Genomic DNA, 18,971 nt, shown 5'->3' with positions numbered 1-18,971 from the left:
TGACTGTTAACCTATCTCCACTTCTTACTGGACCCCTTTGGCCTTAACGCATTTATCCACTTCCCATTGGATTGTGATACCTGTTTCCCCATTTAACTGCTCTTGTTAGTTTTTCTCCAATTCATTACCAGAATCTGTTACTCATCCACCATTTCTCATCTGATCCTGTCACCCCATTCCTCACTTGATGCTGTTGCTAATTATTCCCCATTCCTTACTAGACTCTTTACCCCATTCCTCACCTGCTTCTATTAATCCCCATCCCTCACCTGACTTTGTTGTAACATGATTATTCGTATGATCCTTTTACCCCAATCATCACTTGATCCTGTTAAGCCTCACCTGAACTTGTCAATCCTCACCTGATCCTGTTAGCTCTTACCTGATCATGTTGATCCTCTCTTTATTTTGTTAAACCTCACCTGATCCTATTAACTCTTACCTGATCCTGTTACCATCACCTGATCCTGTTACCATCACCTGATCCTTTTACCATCACCTGATCCTGTTGACCCCAACCTCATCCTCACCTCATTCTGTTAATCCACATTCCGACAAGGATGACGAACGTCGCCCCGACGATCCCGCACATGACGAGCGCGAACGTCGTGACGTTTCTCCTCCGGGCTCGATCGGCCGGCGAGTCCCACGGGCCGGGCCCCGCCTCCAGCACCGTGCCGTTCACCGTCCGAGCCGGACTCCGGCCGACTCCCGGGGCGGAGTCCGCCGGAGTCCGCCGCTCGGCACCAGAGTCCTCCGCCGAGTCACCCGAGTCCTCCCCCGAGTCACCCGGGTCCTCCGCCGAGTCACCCGGGTCCTCCGCCGAGCTGCTCGTGGCAGCGGCGGAGTCGTCCCCGCCCGCGGCGCCCTCCTTGGTGATCTTCTTGTCGGCGGAGTCGTCCCCGCCCGCGGCGCCCTCCTTGGTGATCTTCTTGTCGGCGATGGCGTCGGGTTCGTTGCTGCTGTTTTCATTATGATCAGCGTTGTCACTGTTGTTGTTTTCGTTGCTCTTGTCATTTCTGTTTTCGCTGCTGTCATCGTTGTCGTTTAAGTTGTTGTTGTTGTTGTTGTTGTTGTTGTTGTTGTTGTTGTTGTTTTTGTTTTTGTTGTTGTTGTTGTTGTTGACGTCTGTTTCGTCGGATGTGCTGTCGTGCGGTTCTGTCGGGACACTCCCTTCCTTTTCTTCAGCGACTGTGTCAGGAGTAGGGATATTTGGTGCTGTTCGCTCGGACGAGTCCACTGCGGGGCTCTCTGGAGGGGAGGCCTCTTGCGGTGGTGAGGACGAGTCCGCAACCGCGGAGTCGTCTCGGCTTGAAGTCAGTGAGGTGACTTTGGGCAAGTCCACTGCAGAATTACCAGGGGAGGTCACTAGAGGGGAGGCAGCTTTTCCTTTTGCTTTTGGTGCGTCTTCTGGCTCGATAGGCGATTCTACGTCATCTTGTTCTACCTCCTCTAGAACTGGTAGGGTGGATGTGGCGTCCACTGATGTCGTGTTGTCATCAGGCTCTGCTGGCTGGGTTTTCTCAGAAGGAGTCTGATTCTCCGGGAGTGTCTCAGGAACATCTGAGGACGCCTCAGAAGATACATTTCGCGGATCTACAGCGTCTTCGTCGGACGATTCGGTTTCTGTCACGGCTGGTGATCGGCTGGTGGAAGCAGTGTTGGTAGCTCCATCAGAAGGAGGCGACTGTTCAGCACTATCGCCGGGGAGAGGGAGCTTCCCACTGTCAGGTGTGTCGGAGGACTGGGCGTCCTCACTCCCAGAGTAGAGGTCCCTCCTGGGCTTCACAGCGAGCGGTGTGTCTGAAATGTAGACCGAGGAGCGTCATTCGCTGTCTGATCTGGTAGGCAGTACGAGTTTCACCTCGCTTCAGATTTAAAATGATTTGAAACCAAACATAATCGCAGTGGCATTCTTTTACCATTTGCCAATGCGCTGATTTTTGGCTTCTAGACAGGCTGCATCAGAGGAGCTTTGGAAATTCACCCATTGGTGAGATACTTGCCGACCTGTGACGTTTTTTCATCTATTCACCGTTCATTTGCATTTCACAAGATCGAGTGACTACAGAAGCAGGGATGGCAACTCGTAACGCAAAAACAAGTACAGTTGAGCACTCGACATCTGCTCCTTCAGCTGGAAACACAGTGACGTCATCAGCTGGTAACACAGTGACGGTATGAAAGACATCACTTGAATTCTCCCGGTTGTAAGAAGCGCATACTTCCATACTTTTGTCTGCGACAAAAGCAAATGGAAAAATGCTGGCAAGTGCATACTTTTTCGTAAAAAAATCCCTCTTCTCCCTAAGTGACGCCGGCATTGCAGCAGCTGCAAATCATGAACATTTACCGTTGTCTTCGTTATGAAAGCAAACAAACATCATTTCCTTGAAAATTGCCTTCTTTGAGTCACACAGCAAATACAATGCAGTGGCATCGTACAGTTTTTAGACGTCGAACAAGCAATTTCGCCACCACGCCACCACAGCGGGCAATGTCGCCATTCTGGATCCACCAATGACCATCAAGGGCGTTGCTGACGTCATCCTACCACCACCACCATCACCACCATCACCATCACCATCACCACTGGTTGCTCACCGTTTGTGACCAGCAGCTCTGCGTAGTGCCCGGTCTCGACGCCCGCAGCCTGCACCAGGGCGTGGTCGGCGGCGTGTCTGTACGGAGCAGACGCCGCCTCAGACGGCTCGGCGGCCTCCAGTGACGTCACCACCACACATGACGTCACTGGAAAGCATTGCAGCGGGGCGGTCAGGCAGTGCAGAAACTCTCAGGTGATTTGCAGTATATGTATCATTTAAAAGGGCATGAGAAGAGAGAAAGTAATGCGTACATCAGCTGATATCGATTAGATAGAACTCTTTGCATGGGACACTGATGGGAAACATTGGGAACAAGTTTGGGCATTCATTCGATAGCTTGTAAAAAGATGATGACTTTAATTGTATCTTAAAGTCAAGGTATGATAGATGAAAGATAAAACGATCGATGTTCGATGATCTAACTAAAACGATTTTTAAAAGCTGAATGATAGGTACCATTTGAAAAGAAATGCTCGCGAACTTTTGCTAAAGCAAAAAACAAAAGGACCGTGTGCAATACAAAATCTGTTATTTCTGTTATTCTTGGACGCTAGGCCCTTGAGTAAATGGAATCGTTTGTTTTGCGATCATGTTGGACACATTTACTTTTGTGGCTTTATGGGGTTAAACACTAAAAAAAGAGAGCGCCTTAATTTTTCATCTCAACTGCAAATTATCCTATTCTGAGTTTGTTTGCGTCCCTATGCTCGTAATGTATGGAATTTTTAGCAAAAAGAACTTCAACAAATTCGTATTTGCCATGGACAAAAAATGACAATTTCCATCCACTATTAACCTCCTTAAAAGCTCATTGGGTTCCGCAACTAAAATTACGTCTAGGATAAATAAACCATGCTCTTCTCCCAGTAAGCTGCCTATCTGTGGGTAGGACAGTAGAATTTAGGAACTATGTGATCGTCTGTATACGATTATTTGATGAACTCTTACATAAGGTATGCTTACCGAATATCAGCGAGAGCGCCCATGGACACAAACTTGCAACGGCACGCATATCTGAAATAAAACTCAGCCATAAGTAGGAATGAAATATACACTGACACATAAAACCAAGGGAGATTTTAACCCGCGCATGACTGGGGTATTTTCCATAACGCGAGTGACGGGGGGGGGCTCTCCAGAGCCCCCCTCCTATCTCCGAAACTACTGGGCCGATCGTAGAATTCAAGCGGCGTCTGATAGCCCTGGAAAAACCGTCGAGCGAAACCTATTTTCATTGACCTCGAGGTCACCGATGACGTCACAGGTCAGGTCAGTAAACATTATCGGCAATTTTGCTAGTTCACAATTAGGCTCTGACCACCGGACCGCCGCTCCGATCAGGCTCATTTCTGGTTTACGCACTCCTTTACGGATGCCTTAGATACCCTGAGGGTACCGAACTTTTACTTCTAATTTTTCAGGTCAAGGCCAGGTCATCCTAGGTCACCAAAATTGTGTATCATGTAGGGTAAGGGCGGGTAAGAGTACGCGGGAGATAAGAGTACGCATCAGCTGTTTCGGTTGCTTAGCAACGCGGGTTTGTCGAGTTCATGAAGTGACATGAAGCCGCCAGTGCGTGCTTGTCACCAACGGAACGTGGGCGTTGAGCGGCGACGCTGTTGAGTTTAAGGCGATGAATATTATTTTCGAGCGTCATGATATTATTATGGTATGGTACAATAATTTTGATACTTGGCAGTTGAGATAAGGTACATTTCCGTGATTGTTGTGGGAAACTTGTGAGGTTATCTGGGGAAATACTGTGCAGTGCAATATTCTGTTTGCGAAGTTTTGCACAACGTTTCGGGGTTGTTTTGTGCGCGAATTGCATGTACGGTAAGAGGACGCACTGTTCAGGAGGGTAAGAGTACGCAGAATTATACATTAAATCGAATATACAGAAAAATAAAATTATTAATCTATCGCTCAATGACGTTTGTTTTGTAGGTATATCATCAATGGAGCACTGTGATACAGATCCGTACCTGAAATTCTTCCAAATACGAGTTCTTCTCCCTTTTGATTGTGCATTTTTTTAAGAAACACACGACATGATTATTTCCTGATTTATAGACTTGAAAGATTTATTTTATGTTTTTCTTTTTGGATACTAGAATTAACTTAAATGCCTTCTGAGTTTGAAGTTAAGCATTTGGACAGTACAAGCTGCATACGTGTGTGTTCATATGCTTGCGTACTCCACCCGCCTGGCGTGCGTACTCTTACACACCCCATATGGTAAGAGTACGCAACTGCAGCGGTTCAGAAAATGTCAGTTTTAGACCACTTCCATTTACGCTGAAGGATCGTTGCCCCATGGGTTGATGGCTAATTCAATGAACTTTAATATTCCCTATTTGCAATTTCTTTCTTTCAAATATTAAATAAATGAGAGCAAGAAATCCACTAAGTGCGTACTCTTATACGACTTCACCCTATCGGTCACGTGACGCATGCTTTATGGTCCATTTTACTCGTAGATTTCGAAAATAGTGTCGTCTGTGTCATTTGAGGTCATTGTCAGCTGAATTTACAGGAGGTCAGGTCACTTTCAGGTCAGAAAAGGTCAAATTTTGAAAATGAAATTTTTCAACAGAAACGGTGCCCATCAGATGCAGTTTGAGCTCAGAAACACGATGGTACCAGTTATATTGCTGTACGATGTCATAAACGTACTGAAAAATGGACTTGGAAAAACATAAAATTGTAAAATTTTGACAATAATGCGAATAACTTGGCTATTTTTGAAGACATTGGGATAAAACTTGCAAAGGTAGTTCATCAGTGTGTGTTCTATCAGATATATTACGGTTTTTGCGAAAAGTTAAAAACTTTTGAAAAAATCAAAAAATATATTTTTTTGTAATTGTATATACATATTTTTCAACATTTTCAAAATTTCGAAAATTCGAGATAGCAGTTTGATAGCTACGTGTATTTGTAGTCCACTCATGCAAAAAAAAAGGATCTAGCTTTAAAACTGAGCTCCTGAGAGCGTTTGCCGTAATTCAGTATTTTGCATTAAAATCGGCCGACATGACGTCACTATGACGTCATTTCCGGCCAAACTATGGTAGCTAGAAAGTGGAATTTTTAACAAAAGGTGTCAAATTGATGCCTCTGAGGGTACCGCAAGTTTCGTGTTGATCCATCAAACGGTTTAGAACATATTGCTGAAAAACGGGAGGGGGGGGCTCTGTAGGCCCCCCTAGTCATGCGCGGGTTAACTACGTGAGCTATCGTAAACAAACCTGGTATGACTGCTCTCTACGGCAAGGGCATTAATGGGTAAATGGCAGTGCATTGTCACTGACTATCAAGTCTTGACGATCGGCATTATCTAGTTATCAACACGACCGTAGTTCTACGATACAGGCCTACGATACATGGGTTACTTAGCAATCAACACAGCTGCAGCTTCACGATATATATGTTACAGGCAATGTGTGGAATCAGGCATTCTATAGAATGCCTAGGCATTCTATAGAATGCCTGACCGACCAGGCATTCTATAGAATCCCTAGGTATTCTATAGAATGCCTGGCTTAATTAAGGTCCCAGGCATTCTATAGAATGCCTAAGTATTTTGATTGTCCGAAACACACTTCGAAAATTAGGGGTCAGTGGCAGTAATGCTATTTGTTTACCTAATTTTCATTGTTGGCCTAGGCCGGTCGTCACCATACACCATTTCAGGGCAATGAGCTGAGAGGAAGCGAGGGAGGTATTGGGCTATGCCGACCACCAAATGGTGCGCCGCAAGCAGCAGCTGATCCAATTCCGTTGGCACGGGAGAGCCACGGTGCAAGGCACGCGGGAGAGTCACAGGCCAGCCAGTCGCTTAAACGGTTACCCTCGGAGGATTATGCTGCTACAGATACGAAGCTGCATTAGAAGAGTGTTGGCTGGGAGGGTGGACCGTAGGCTTGAATCGAAAGTGATTGGGAATGACGATGGCTTTGTTCTGATGTTTGAAATGAAGGTGAAAAATACACCAAAGGTCACATTTTATGTCGTCATAAGCACTTCGTGTAACGACTCTCAATATGCATACATGGACAGCTCAACCTACACCGTAATGTCAGGGAATAACCTGAATAAATGGTTCCTTATTCCACGTCTGGGCGGTGGCCCGGCCGTAACAAGAGCCGGATTAGGTGTTGTTCGATTTCCCCTTCCAGCTTGACTTCTGGGCCATGCGGTATTCGAAAGGTCGTCAAAGACTCAAAATTATGAAATTTTACTTCAGTTCTTCTTTGGCAATGTTCGAAAGGGTGCCATTTCTAAAACAAATAGCTAAGCCATTTTTAGGTCAGCCCAATTTTTGTCCATTTTTGGCTCGTAGCCGTTTTCTCCAGTTTGACCTTAGATCAATTCCTTAGAAGGCAAACACCTCCAAAAATGGACGATATGTCAATTTTTTCTGTGTATTTTTTTTTTTTTTACCAAAGGCGTTTCCGATATTGACATTACCACCATCGTCTTTCTAGCGTTAAGATAAATACTCTGTACTCTCAGAATGAAATCCTGATACAATTTGACCTAATAAGGTCAGATTGAATACCTGACCGGAAAATTTGACTGAATGAGCATTTGACTGAATGAACATAAATAGCTGAACGCAAGGTAGCCTGGCAGAAAATAATAATGTTACATGTCGGTCTGTGCTCATAATCTTATACAACATACACTTATATGTTGGAAAGATTCGTGTATTTCGTAGGCATTCTATATAATGCCTGAAAATCAGGCATTCTTTAGAATGCCTAGGGATTCTATAGAATCCCTGGTGGGTCAGGCATTCTATAGAATACCTAGGAATTCTATAGAATGCCTGGTCGGTCAGGCATTCTATAGAATGCCTGATTCCACACATTGCCTGTAACATATATAAGTCACTGCACCAGACCCATTTTATATAAAAGAATAGGTGTAATAATATAATGTTATATAAATATAATATAAATATAGATATAAATATAAAATTAAAATATAAATGGGACACCGAGAGTAAAATGAAATTTCATTTTACTCTAGGTGTCACTGAACACACAGACCCTGCTAAGTCTACACAAAACCGCTGAACACACAGACCCTGCTAAGTCTACAAAAACCGGTGTCACTGAACACACAGACCCTGCTAAGTCTACACAAAACCAGTGTCACTGGACACACAGACCCTGCTAAGTCTAACAAAACCGGTGTCACTGAACACACAGACCCTGCTAAGTCTACAAAAACCGGTGTCGCTGAACACAGAGACCCTGCTAAGTCTACACAAACCCGGTGTCACTGAACACACAGACCCTGCTAAGTCTACACAAAACCGGTATCACTGAACACGACCCTGCTAAGTCTACACAAAACCGGTGTCACTGGACACACAGACCCTGCTAAGTCTACACAAAACCGGTGTCACTGAACACACAGACCCTGCTAACTCTACACAAACCCGGTGTCACTGAACACACAGACCCTGCTAAGTCTACACAAAACCGGTATCACTGAACACGACCCTGCTAAGTCTACACAAAACCGCTGAACACACAGACCCTGCTAAGTCTACACTAAACCGGTGTCACTGAACACACAGACCCTGCTAAGTCTACACAAAACCGCTGAACACACAGACCCTGCTAAGTCTACACAAAACCGGTGTCACTGAACACACAGACCCTGCTAAGTTTACACAAAAACAGCTTTAAAACACAAAGAAACCACTTTTTCAGCTAGCCATAAGCACTCAGCATGAAACTGCAGCTCACCTGGAATATTGCCGGCTCGGCAGAGGATGACTATCGCAGCAGGTTTCAGTTCAAACGTCCGTCCGTCCGCCCGCCCGTCCGTCCGTCCGTCCGTCCGTCCGTCCGTCCGTCCTTGATCTGTTGATCTGGTTGACCGTTTGCTCTTTGGTACGTTGATCCGTCCGTCCTCGAGTCCTTCCTTTGGTCCGTTGGTCCGCCGATAAGTCGGTTCACCCTTTGTTGGTCGAACTGTCCACCGATGAACCGATCCTCTGGTCCCCTGGTGGTCTTCTGGTCTTCTGGTCCAGCTGTCCTCTGGTCACCCAGTCCTCTGGTTCCAAGATCCACTGATCCTCCGATCCTCTTGTGGTCACTTTATCCACTGGTCCTCTGGTCTACCAGTCCTCCAGTCCTCCAGTCCTCTGACCTTCTGGTCCCTGTTTCCCTGGTCCTCACCGATGCCGTTGTCGTTCCCAGTCCGGGTGGACGGGTCCTGACAGACACCGACAGCGCTGCTGATAGCGCTGATATCAGCACACCGCTGATAGCGCTGATATCAGCACACCGCTGATAGCATGCGCCAGTGCTGATAGCGCTCCGACAGTGCGCCAACGGTCTTATGACGTCACAACGCGACACTGGTCTTATGGCGTCACAGCGCGACACTGGTCGTATGCCGTCACAACGCGACTGCTCTCATGACTTAACCAACGTGCCACATGCTAGTTCTGAGACGTCACAACGTGCCATGAACTGGTTCTATGACGTCACAACGTGCCATGAACTGGTTCTGAGACGTCACAACGTGCCATATACTGTGTCTATGACGTCACAACGTGCCATTGACTGGTTCTATGACGTCACTACGTGCCATGAACTGGTTTTGAGACGTCACAACGTGCCATTAACTGGTTCTATGACGTCACAACGTGCCATGAACTGGTTCTGAGACGTCACAACGTGCCATATACTGTGTCTTTGACGTCACAACGTGCCATTAACTGGTTCTATGACGTCACTACGTGCCATGAACTGGTTCTGAGACGTCACAACGTGCCATGAACTGGTTCTGAGACGTCACTACGTGCCATTAACCCATATATGCATAGACGTACATAAATGTACGTCAATTTGAGTTGACCAATGTGTGCCATCTTTATAGAAATAGAGCTAATGAGCCATCAAACGCGGTCGTTCTAAATCATTTACATTGTTAGCCGTCAGGTGAACACCAAAAAACACGGTTCCAATGCATTCAGTGTTGAGTTTGAGACATTCGGTTTGTTGATGTCGCAACGGGAAGATTTTCACCCGTTCAGACGCTCGACCCAGGGTGAGCCAAGTGTTCTTAATTATAGTTAAGTGCTTTTCCCGGACTAGCTTTCGTTGCCAGCAATCTGCTCAAGCATGACCCTAACTTCATGAGTGGTGTCATTATAATGCTAATTTTGCTTACCAAGCGAATCCAAAAATAGTACGTTTCACAAAAACGCACGTACAATAATGTACGTCTATGCATATCCGTTACATTTTGTTTCCCAAACATCAAACACGTTTATGCTTTGGTTTGATGGCAAATGTGAGCCTCAACGATGTTCTGGATCAGGGCTGCGGGAGTCGATGGATTTTCAGTGACTCCGACTCCGACTCCGACTCCGACTCCGGGTAGAACTATCGACTCCGACCGACTCCAACTCCGACTCCCGACTCAGCAGCCCTGCCAGGTCAGCGGAGTCGATGGGTTTGTCGGTGATTCTGACTCCGACTCCGTCTCCGGTTTCCAAAATCGACTCCGACTCCGACTCCGGTCAGAATTGTCGACTCCGACCGACTTCGACTCCAACTCCGACTCCGCAACCCTGTTCTGGATGGCATCGAGGAGCGAAGTCGAGTCGCCGATGTCACGGTCGTCGTCCTAGAGCCGCCGGAAGTTCGCGTCGACACAAACGAAGACTCTAGCGACGAAGAGAATGCTGACCCAGCCCGCCTGACGTAACTGGTCTGAGCCGTAACTGACGTAACTGAGCCGTAAAGACGTAACTGGGCCCGTAACTGGTCGCACCCACCCGCTCAACCGGTTCGGGATGATTATGGATGTATGTCAATTCCAAAGCAGCACCAAGCTTGACCCTGATGATCGGTTTTGCAGCAGAGATCCAGAAGCGCCAGTTCCATGGCACGGGTACCATGTGAGGGAATCGCCTTCTGAAGGCGAACAAGTTCTCCGACATCAACGCCTTCAAGAAGAAGTCCAATCAGACCATCGAAGCATTTACGACTGCCAACAACGGCTGCAGTGCGGCTGTTATCCGCTGGATGGACGTGGTCGAGGATCACGAGTTCCAAGAGGCCATCATGCCGTCACTGGGGAAGGAAGAGCCGGCCGACGCCCCTGGACAGACGCACCTCTCCGAGTTCTAAGTCGCGGGCGACCAGTCGCTCTGCTCCGTTGACCATGCCGGCGACTTTACGTCCGGCTGATGGCCGTCTTTAGTCATTACAGCGGGGCCACGCGCTCGGGGCAGTGTCTGACGTGTACAGTGTGGGACGGGACAGGTGGTGCCATTACGACGACCGACGCGTCAGCTGCGTGGACGAGGCAGACGTCCTGGGCGAAGGCCCCCAGCGGAACGGCTACATCTTCTGTCTCCTCAAGAAGCTCTGCAGTCAGGTAGTCAGCATGGAGCGCGCCGGGCGCCGGACTGTGACTGCCACAGGGGAGCACAGGGTCACCTCGTCGGTGGCCAGCAGCAGAACGCCTCCTGATCGCCATTGACAACGTGCTCTTTTTATAGATCTACTATGTTGACTATTATGTACATAAGACAAGTTTTCAATAGACGGTAAAAGTTGACATAATTGAGTTGTGTTTTGCAAATTTCCTTATTTTCATCATACATGATCTACATCTATTTCCTAATTCAACGTATGAATTATAACTACCATTTCCAAGGGTCTCTAATGCAACACAACATATCATACATCATATTTGACCATACAACACAAGTTATTCCCCTCGCCCAGGTTAACGATGACATGACGTCACACTACCCCCTCCACAACCCCATCCCCACCCCAACCCATCCCTCATACATCGCTTCTGAAGTACGAAAGACGTTAGCATTGTATTAGGGATGTCGGATGTATTATTTTAGGACGGCGGCGGCAGACGTCACAATTGTCTTGTTGACACCTGGCATAGACGTACATTTTTGTACGTCACTTTGAACGAGCATATCAGGCAAGCACTAAATGTAACAACAAAACAGTTGATGTCAGCAGCTTAGTAACATGTTGTTTAACAATGCTAGACAGTTTCATACAAATACTCAACAAAAAATTAATTCATGCATATATGGGTTAACTGGTTTTATGACGTCACAACGCGCCATGAACTGGTTCTATGACGTCACAACGTGCCATATACTGTTTCTATCGCCACAGCGCGTCGCTGAGACATGGTTTAACCCGCGCACCGACGGGGGGACGGTTATCCGCCCCCCCCCCCCCCTGAGTTTTTTCGTGAATAGCGGGAAAACCGCAGCGCGTAACGCCGCGAAATTTGGTATGACTATTCTGTCATCAATTTTACACATGGTGTGCAAGTTTGAACCTCCTAACTTTTAAGATCAGGTCACAGGTCACTTTGAATGACCCAACCTGAAGTCACTTTTTTTGCAAATTTGTCACCGTGTCAGAGCTACAGTAGATGACGGTCAACATTTTACCTTTGGTGACCTCTTGGTGAACTGACCTTTGACCTGACCAAAAAAAATGGCCGAAGTGTTTTCGTCCTAATTTTGGACGTTCTTTCGATTGCCGCTTACTGCGTGTCGCTACGTGGCTCAGGAGCCGAGTTAGAAGGTGGGTGTTCAGACCCCCCCCCCCCCCGGCCCGGCGCGGAATCTCAGAGCACCGGCCCAGCGCGGGTTTATGGGTTAAGATAGATGAAAACTGCATACTTAACCCGCGCCGGGCAGGTGCTCGGCGCCAACCGTACTGGGCCGGGGGATATCTGAACCCCCCCCCCCCCCCTTCTAACTCGGCTCCTGGGCCACGTAGCATTACGCGGTAGGCGGCGTTCGAAAGAGCGTCAAAAATAATGACGGTAATACTTCAGTCATTTTTAGGTCAGCTCAAAGGTCAGGTCACCAGAGGTCATCAAATGTCAACTTTTGCCCATTTAAACTACTTGGGGCATTCCACGATAGATCGTACCACTTTTTTTCCAATTTGACACCCTCATCTCTCAGAATCTGACGAGAATTGGTCTCAGGGGTAATCAGGGGCTCTGAATCCACCTGTAACAATTTCAGGCTTATCAGATAAGTATTTTTTGAGTTATGGTGTATAACATTTTTTTGATCTTGCTTTGCAGCGCTAAGTTTGGCGGGCTGTAACTCCAAGACGGATTATTCAAATGCCAAATGTTATATAACATTGAACTTGCAATGAAACAGAGATTAATGTGTAATTTTGAAAGTTCGAAAAATACGCTATTTTTGATATATGACATATCGAGTTTTCTTTCATTTGTATTTTTTTGGACTTTGGGACCAAATTTTTTTGAATTTTGATTTCTTTAAAAAAATATGTGGCTCATTGTTAAGAAGTATGCAAAAAATTAGGAAGGTGTTCTTTCTATAAATGTATTTATTTTACGTCACGATAACGGTTTCGAATAGTGATTTCGGGAGGGGAGCTTATAAATGGCGTGGTAAAGCTGCCTAGTGACATCACGGGTTACTGAAATTTCAATTTAAGTCTGAGTCATCTGAAAAAAAGTGAAAAGAGGGTTCATCCAACCATCTTTCTTATAAGCGCGAGGGTGAAAAAGGCTGTTTGGTTCTGACTTAGATTTGGACGCCAATGACCATAGCTGTCCGAGATGAAAGTTACAGGACGCATACATGGTGTCCTCCAGAGGTCTCACAACTTGTATATCTGGGAATTTTTCAAGGTTACATGAGGTCAGGTCGGTCACGTGACATCACTGTTATAAATCAATGGGAAAATATAAAAACTGTTATTTTGGCGCCGAGAATGATCTAAAACTATCCCAGGTACATGGTATCGTGATTTCATGCACTCCTTGCAAAGTCCAATGCTTTACTTTTGCATTGTTAACTGACGTCACTAGGGTCGTACGAGTTTTTCGTCAATAACTCCCGATCAAATGGAGCTAGAGAGTCGGGAAAACCACCAATGGACTCGGGAAGACCTTCCGAATCGAATGATATGCCATATGATACCCTTTGCCCAGCTTTGTGACCTGAGGGGCTCTAACCTGACCTTGACCCGAGGTCAACTACTTAAGTTGACCTCACCATAGCAAAAAGTATACCATTCGATGCACCTGAGCTAGGCGAACACAATGATGCCAAAATCGCGGCTCTGCGGCCATTTTTTGCGAAGTTATTTACTAAAAACCGAACCCGTAACTTCAGTCACGTGACATGACCTCAGACGCTACCGGTTGACCTGAGACCTTAAAATCGGGTACCAATCGCTGTGACTTGTAACGGCACACACGCTCGTTTTTTTCCGCGAGGCTCTAGCTCTATTAGAAGCGAAACGGCGTGCTGGGGTCGTATCAACCCCTCCGAAACCCATTTTGTTTGCGGGAAAATGAGGAACTTATAGAAAGAACACCTTTCTAATTTTTTACATGTCGATTTGCAATGACATGAAGTTTATTTTGAAAAAATAAAAATGTGAAAAAATGTTTATTCCAAAAGTCATTAAAGGCAAATGAAAAAAGATTAAGGTTTTTGCTCAACAATGAAATTTTTTCTTTGGAATTTTTAAATAGTAATATTAATTTTTGATTCATCGCAAGCTTAGTGTTGTTTACTTTTTGTTGGTTGCTTAACCCGTTCTTGAGTTATAGGCCATCAAACTCACCGTTACATACCGAAGTTAAAAAAATGTAATGCAATATAACTCAAAAAGTTTTGATCTGAGAAGTCTGATATTTTGCCAGGCGTCTTTGGGGCCTATGATTACTTCTGGGACCGATTTTCATTAAAATCTGAGAGATGAGGGTGACGGGCCTGGTACGATCTATCGTGGAATGCCCCACTTTGGAAACTGCCAACGGCTTACTCGGGGACGGGTTTCTATAAAGCTCCCGCTACACCAATTTAGCCAGATGATCGGCAAAGACTGCAGGAGTTTGGGTAGGTATGGATGGCGAGGAAGACGCCAGCCGCTGCCCGATTCCAGCCTTTCGATGGCGAGACCACTGTAATCGGACAGATCAGCCGATACTCCGGCGCCTCGATGGCGAGGTTAGCCGGAGCCGACTGGTCGCACCCCTGTCTGAGCGGAGACCCCGCACCCGAGCCTCGATGGCAAGACCCGGGGAACGAGTTTAAGCTCAGTGACTCGATGGCGAAACGCTGTGACCGCCTCCCTCACACACGCAGGAAGAGGTTGTGTTGTGGAATAATGTGTTATGACTTATGGATAATGAAAATAACCGGCTACTAGCACGCTCAGAAGGCTCGCCGAGGACATTTTTTACCTTAGTGCCACTATATGGGACAGTCTCACGCCTCATCCATCTGGCACTCATGCAGCCACCCATGTCCACAAGTAGGGGCTGCGCGCACTATAGACATTGAATTTATGGTGATTTGTGGAGAAAAAAATCCAGAACGTATTTAAGTGTTCGGTCGCCTCTGACTGCAGTCGCTGCTACCATGGCCCCCCCTTTCGCCGATTTCTGGCTACGCCACTGATGATGATGATGATAATGAGAAGGCTCGCTACCGTTCAATGTCGCGCCTTTCCCGTCACTTGGTATTAGTCCAGCTCCACTCCACACTTGAGCTAAGACGACTCTTGGGTGCCCTGACCCGGGATACACCTGACCTAGGACGGTGCCGCACACCCAGCGCACACGCCGTTCACGCGCCGAACACCCAGACCGACTCACTCAGGCCCCGTGCGCCGCCCCGAGGTCACCTCACCAGCGCCCCAGGTCGCCTCGCCGGCTCCCCGAGGGTCAGAGCCAATCACCCTGTCCTGTTGTCCGGTACCATCTCAGCCGCCCGTCCCCGCCCCTCTCCGTGGTCCGAGCGGTGCTGGTCTGCAGCCGCCGGTGCCAACAGCTGACCGGTGCCACTGTTTACACCGACTGCTCTATGTGATGTGCTTGTGTGAAGTGAGCATTACAACCGCACCACCATTCTCAACCTAGTTCACTGGCGGCTCCAGCCATTTTCAAAGGGTGGGGCCAAAGCCGGCCAATAGGTCAGGTCTCCGAAGGTTATTAATGACAAAATCTCCCGCTTTTCATATACATACTTGGATTAAATGGGATCGGAAGTGAGGATTTATTGACTTATCTTGCATGCATGTCGTCATTTTTTGTGGATTGCATTCCTGAGGAAATTTTAAAGGGCGAGTTTGATTTGGAAAGGGGGGCAAATCAGGTTTTGGCCGCCCCTAGCCCTGGCTTTGGCCCGGTTGCCCCCTCCCCCCTCCCCCTTGGATCCGCCAGTGACCTAGTTACCTCCCGTCTGCTTTATTCGTGTGACGAAAACGTGTTTTACCCTTTTAGAGGATAGGTACCTATGTTTTATACGCTCAATGAATAAATATTGTTTCCGAAAGAAGCTGAGCCGCTTTAATCGGGATTAATGTTGGACCTATTATTTTTCTTATTTTTATTGTCATTGCCTTCATGTGTCTAGATGCTACTTTGGCATATAAAATATTCAAAATAAAATCAAACTCGTATTGGAATAATATACTATCAAATTTAATCCGCGCCCCGCTGGGCTATTCAGCCATACGCACCCTGCTGGGGGGGGGGGGCAGATTCTGCCCCCCCCCCCCTGTGTAACTTCCGAACCGATGGTCGCAAAATGGCAATCGAAAGCTCTCAACAAGGCGGATCTTAAGAGATAATTTTTTTCCTTGAGTAGGTCAGAGGTCAGGTCAAGGTCAGGTCAAAGGTACAAAATGCAAGTTTCTGCAGCGTCGGCCTTGCACCGAAGTTGCCGAAAAATGGACTGAGACTGATTGCCCAAAACATGTTCTTAGGCTACCAAGACAATATTCGTTGCATACAATTTCATGCAAAGGTCAAGGTCAAGGTCAGGTCAGGTAAACAAAAACGAAATATATAAAAGGGCATGTAAGACACATGTTTTATAGGTCATTATATTCATAGAATTCAATAGACACACTCAATAAGTGATATGGACCACATCTGGATGAGCTTCAGGTCGAGGTCAGGTCAAGGTCAGGTCAAGTGAGGTCAAATTTTAAAGTTGGTTGTTCAGACCTAAAAAGGTGTCTATCTGATGCAGTCTTTCATGCGAATCGAATAGTGCTATTTTGTTTCCGTACGAGGTCTAGAATTTCCAAAAAAATCATTTTTCGAAAACATTGTGTGTCGTGAGTCGTAACGTCATGAAAATTTGAATAACTCCCACATTTTCGAGCCGATTCTTCTAAAAATTGGTATGAAGGTGCACATAGATCACTTCTCTGACATATACATATTCAGGTTTTTCGATACACTCAAAATTGTGGATTTTATAATTATTTCCCAAAAAATAAATCAGTTTTTTTAGAAAAAAGGGTCAAAATCCAAAATTTTCAAAAAACGAGATAACCATTTGATACGCAAAGTAGAATCACGTATAACCTTTTTTGTTACGTATTGATTCCTTTAAAAATGAAGATGTTAGCGGCCTTTGAATTTTTGCCGTTTTTAGGCGAAAATGACGGACATGACATCACTTAAACGTCATTTTCTCAAAAAAAATCTTACGGATTTTGCTAAAATTTTCAGGGAACGCGTTAAATTGATGTATCATAAAGTACCTACGCAAAGTTTGACGTCGCTGGCATAACGCGTTTAGAAGTTATTGACGAAAAACGGAAGGGGGCAGATTCTGCCCCCCTCCCCAGCGGGGCGCGGGTTAAGCTACATTTTAAAGATTTAAATCATTGGCAGATATCTATTTGCGCATTCCTCCTGCGCAGTGTCGAACATTCCGTTGCTTATCAGCATCAACCCGTTAGTTATCTTGCTGCGAACTATTGTTAATATTCCAAGTCCGTTTATAGTTTTTAATCCTCGCCCGTATTGGTGTTTTTCCAGCCGCGAACGTATAGGGGGGGTGGGGTCCGTTGGACCCCCCCCTTGCCGTTTCGCCCCTGATCGAGCTAGAGCTTCGCGGAAAAAACGAGCGTGTTGCCCGCGACGAGAGGAAGCCGATGATACCAAATTTTAACCCTCGCATGTGTAGGGGGGTCGGATTGACCCCCCCCCCATGGTTTTTCGCGAATAACTCGCGTAAAAAGCGGCTGATCGCGACGAAACTTTCAGTACCCTCACATTGATCAAGTTACACCTTCCCTGAAAATTTCATGACCCTGAGCCCAATGACCTTTGACCTGTGACCTCTTTTCCGAGACCATGTTTGGCCGGAATCGCGATTCCGCGTATGTCGGCTCGCATTAGCCGCGCGTTTGCAGGCTTTCCGTGGTTTCAAACGTTCAAATATGTGATTTGATGTTGCTTCCATGCATTAGGATGGGTGTCAAGGTCACCTGAAGGTCAGGCCAGGTCATTGACCTTTGGTGACCTCGGTTCACTTTTTCGAGTTTTACATGTTTCTAGGCTAGTTTTTGGAGCTGAATTCGAATTTAGCAACCATTTGAACATTTACGAAGTAGTTTTGGTGACTTCGTAACATGTTACGAAGCTGTCAGAGGCGGTTGACACGTAATACGAATACCCGTCACGACGCCTACTGGTTGACCTGACCTGACCTGACCCGACCTGGTCTAAATGCTTAAAGACATCATCTGTGATAAAAACTAACACGATATTCGTGATCAGCACCCCGAAAAAACCCTTGGCAGCCACACTTTACGACTTTCTAACAGGTCCCGATTTTCCCGACCTTGGGTCATTGACCTGACCTGGAAGGACAACCAATGACCTAGGACCTTAAAATTGGGTATCATCGGCTTCCTCTCGTCACGGGCAACACGCTCGTTTTTTCCGCGAAGCTCTAGCTCGATCAGGAGCCAAACGGCAAGGGGGGGTCCAACCAACCCCCCCCCCCTCCCCTACACATTAGAAGCTGGCAAACGCCGCACACATGCGACGGTTAAGGTCCTAGATCATCGGTTGACCTTCCAGGTCCGGTCAATGACCCAAAAGTCGGGAAAATCGGAACCTGTTAGAAAGTCGTAAAGCGTGGCTGCTATGAGGTTTTTGGGGGTGCTGATCACGAATATCATGTTAGTTTTGATCACAGATGATGTCTTCATGCATTTAGGCCGGGTCAGGTCAGGTTAGGTCAAGTCAACCAGTAAGGGTATTCGTAGTAGGTGGCAACCGCCTCTGACAGCCTCGTAACATGTTATGAAGGTGCCAAAACTACTTCGTAAATGTTCATATGGTTGCTAAATTCGAATTCAGCTTTAAAAACTAGCCTAGAAACATGTAAAACTCAAAAAAGTGAACCGCGGTCATCAAAGGTCAATGACCTGACCTGACCTTCCGGTGACCTTGACACCCACCCTAATGCATGGGAGCAACATCATATCCCATGGTTGAACGCTTAAAACCACGAAAAGACTGCAAACG

At 46.5% G+C, this 18,971-nt stretch overlaps 1 protein-coding gene across 1 annotated transcript; it reads right to left on the bottom strand.

Annotated features, from left to right (window-relative positions):
• Positions 1 to 530: 530 nt before the first annotated feature.
• On the bottom strand, positions 531 to 8,958 carry LOC122373222 (GATOR complex protein WDR24-like; the record flags this gene model as incomplete). Its single annotated transcript, XM_043351069.1, has 4 exons — positions 8,372 to 8,958; positions 3,570 to 3,620; positions 2,605 to 2,751; positions 531 to 1,803 (listed from the first exon to the last, which is right to left on the bottom strand). Coding segments are annotated over exons 2-4 (1,469 nt in total), but the record flags the coding sequence as incomplete, so codon positions are not given.
• Between the last annotated feature and the right edge of the window lie 10,013 nt (positions 8,959 to 18,971).

Source organism: Amphibalanus amphitrite, unplaced genomic scaffold (genome assembly GCF_019059575.1).
Source record: "Amphibalanus amphitrite isolate SeventyFive unplaced genomic scaffold, NRLGWU_Aamphi_draft 001461F_arrow, whole genome shotgun sequence".
Taxonomy (NCBI): domain Eukaryota; kingdom Metazoa; phylum Arthropoda; class Thecostraca; order Balanomorpha; family Balanidae; genus Amphibalanus; species Amphibalanus amphitrite.
Note: the sequence above shows the minus strand (reverse complement) of the source record. Positions and strands in the feature narration are given on the sequence as shown.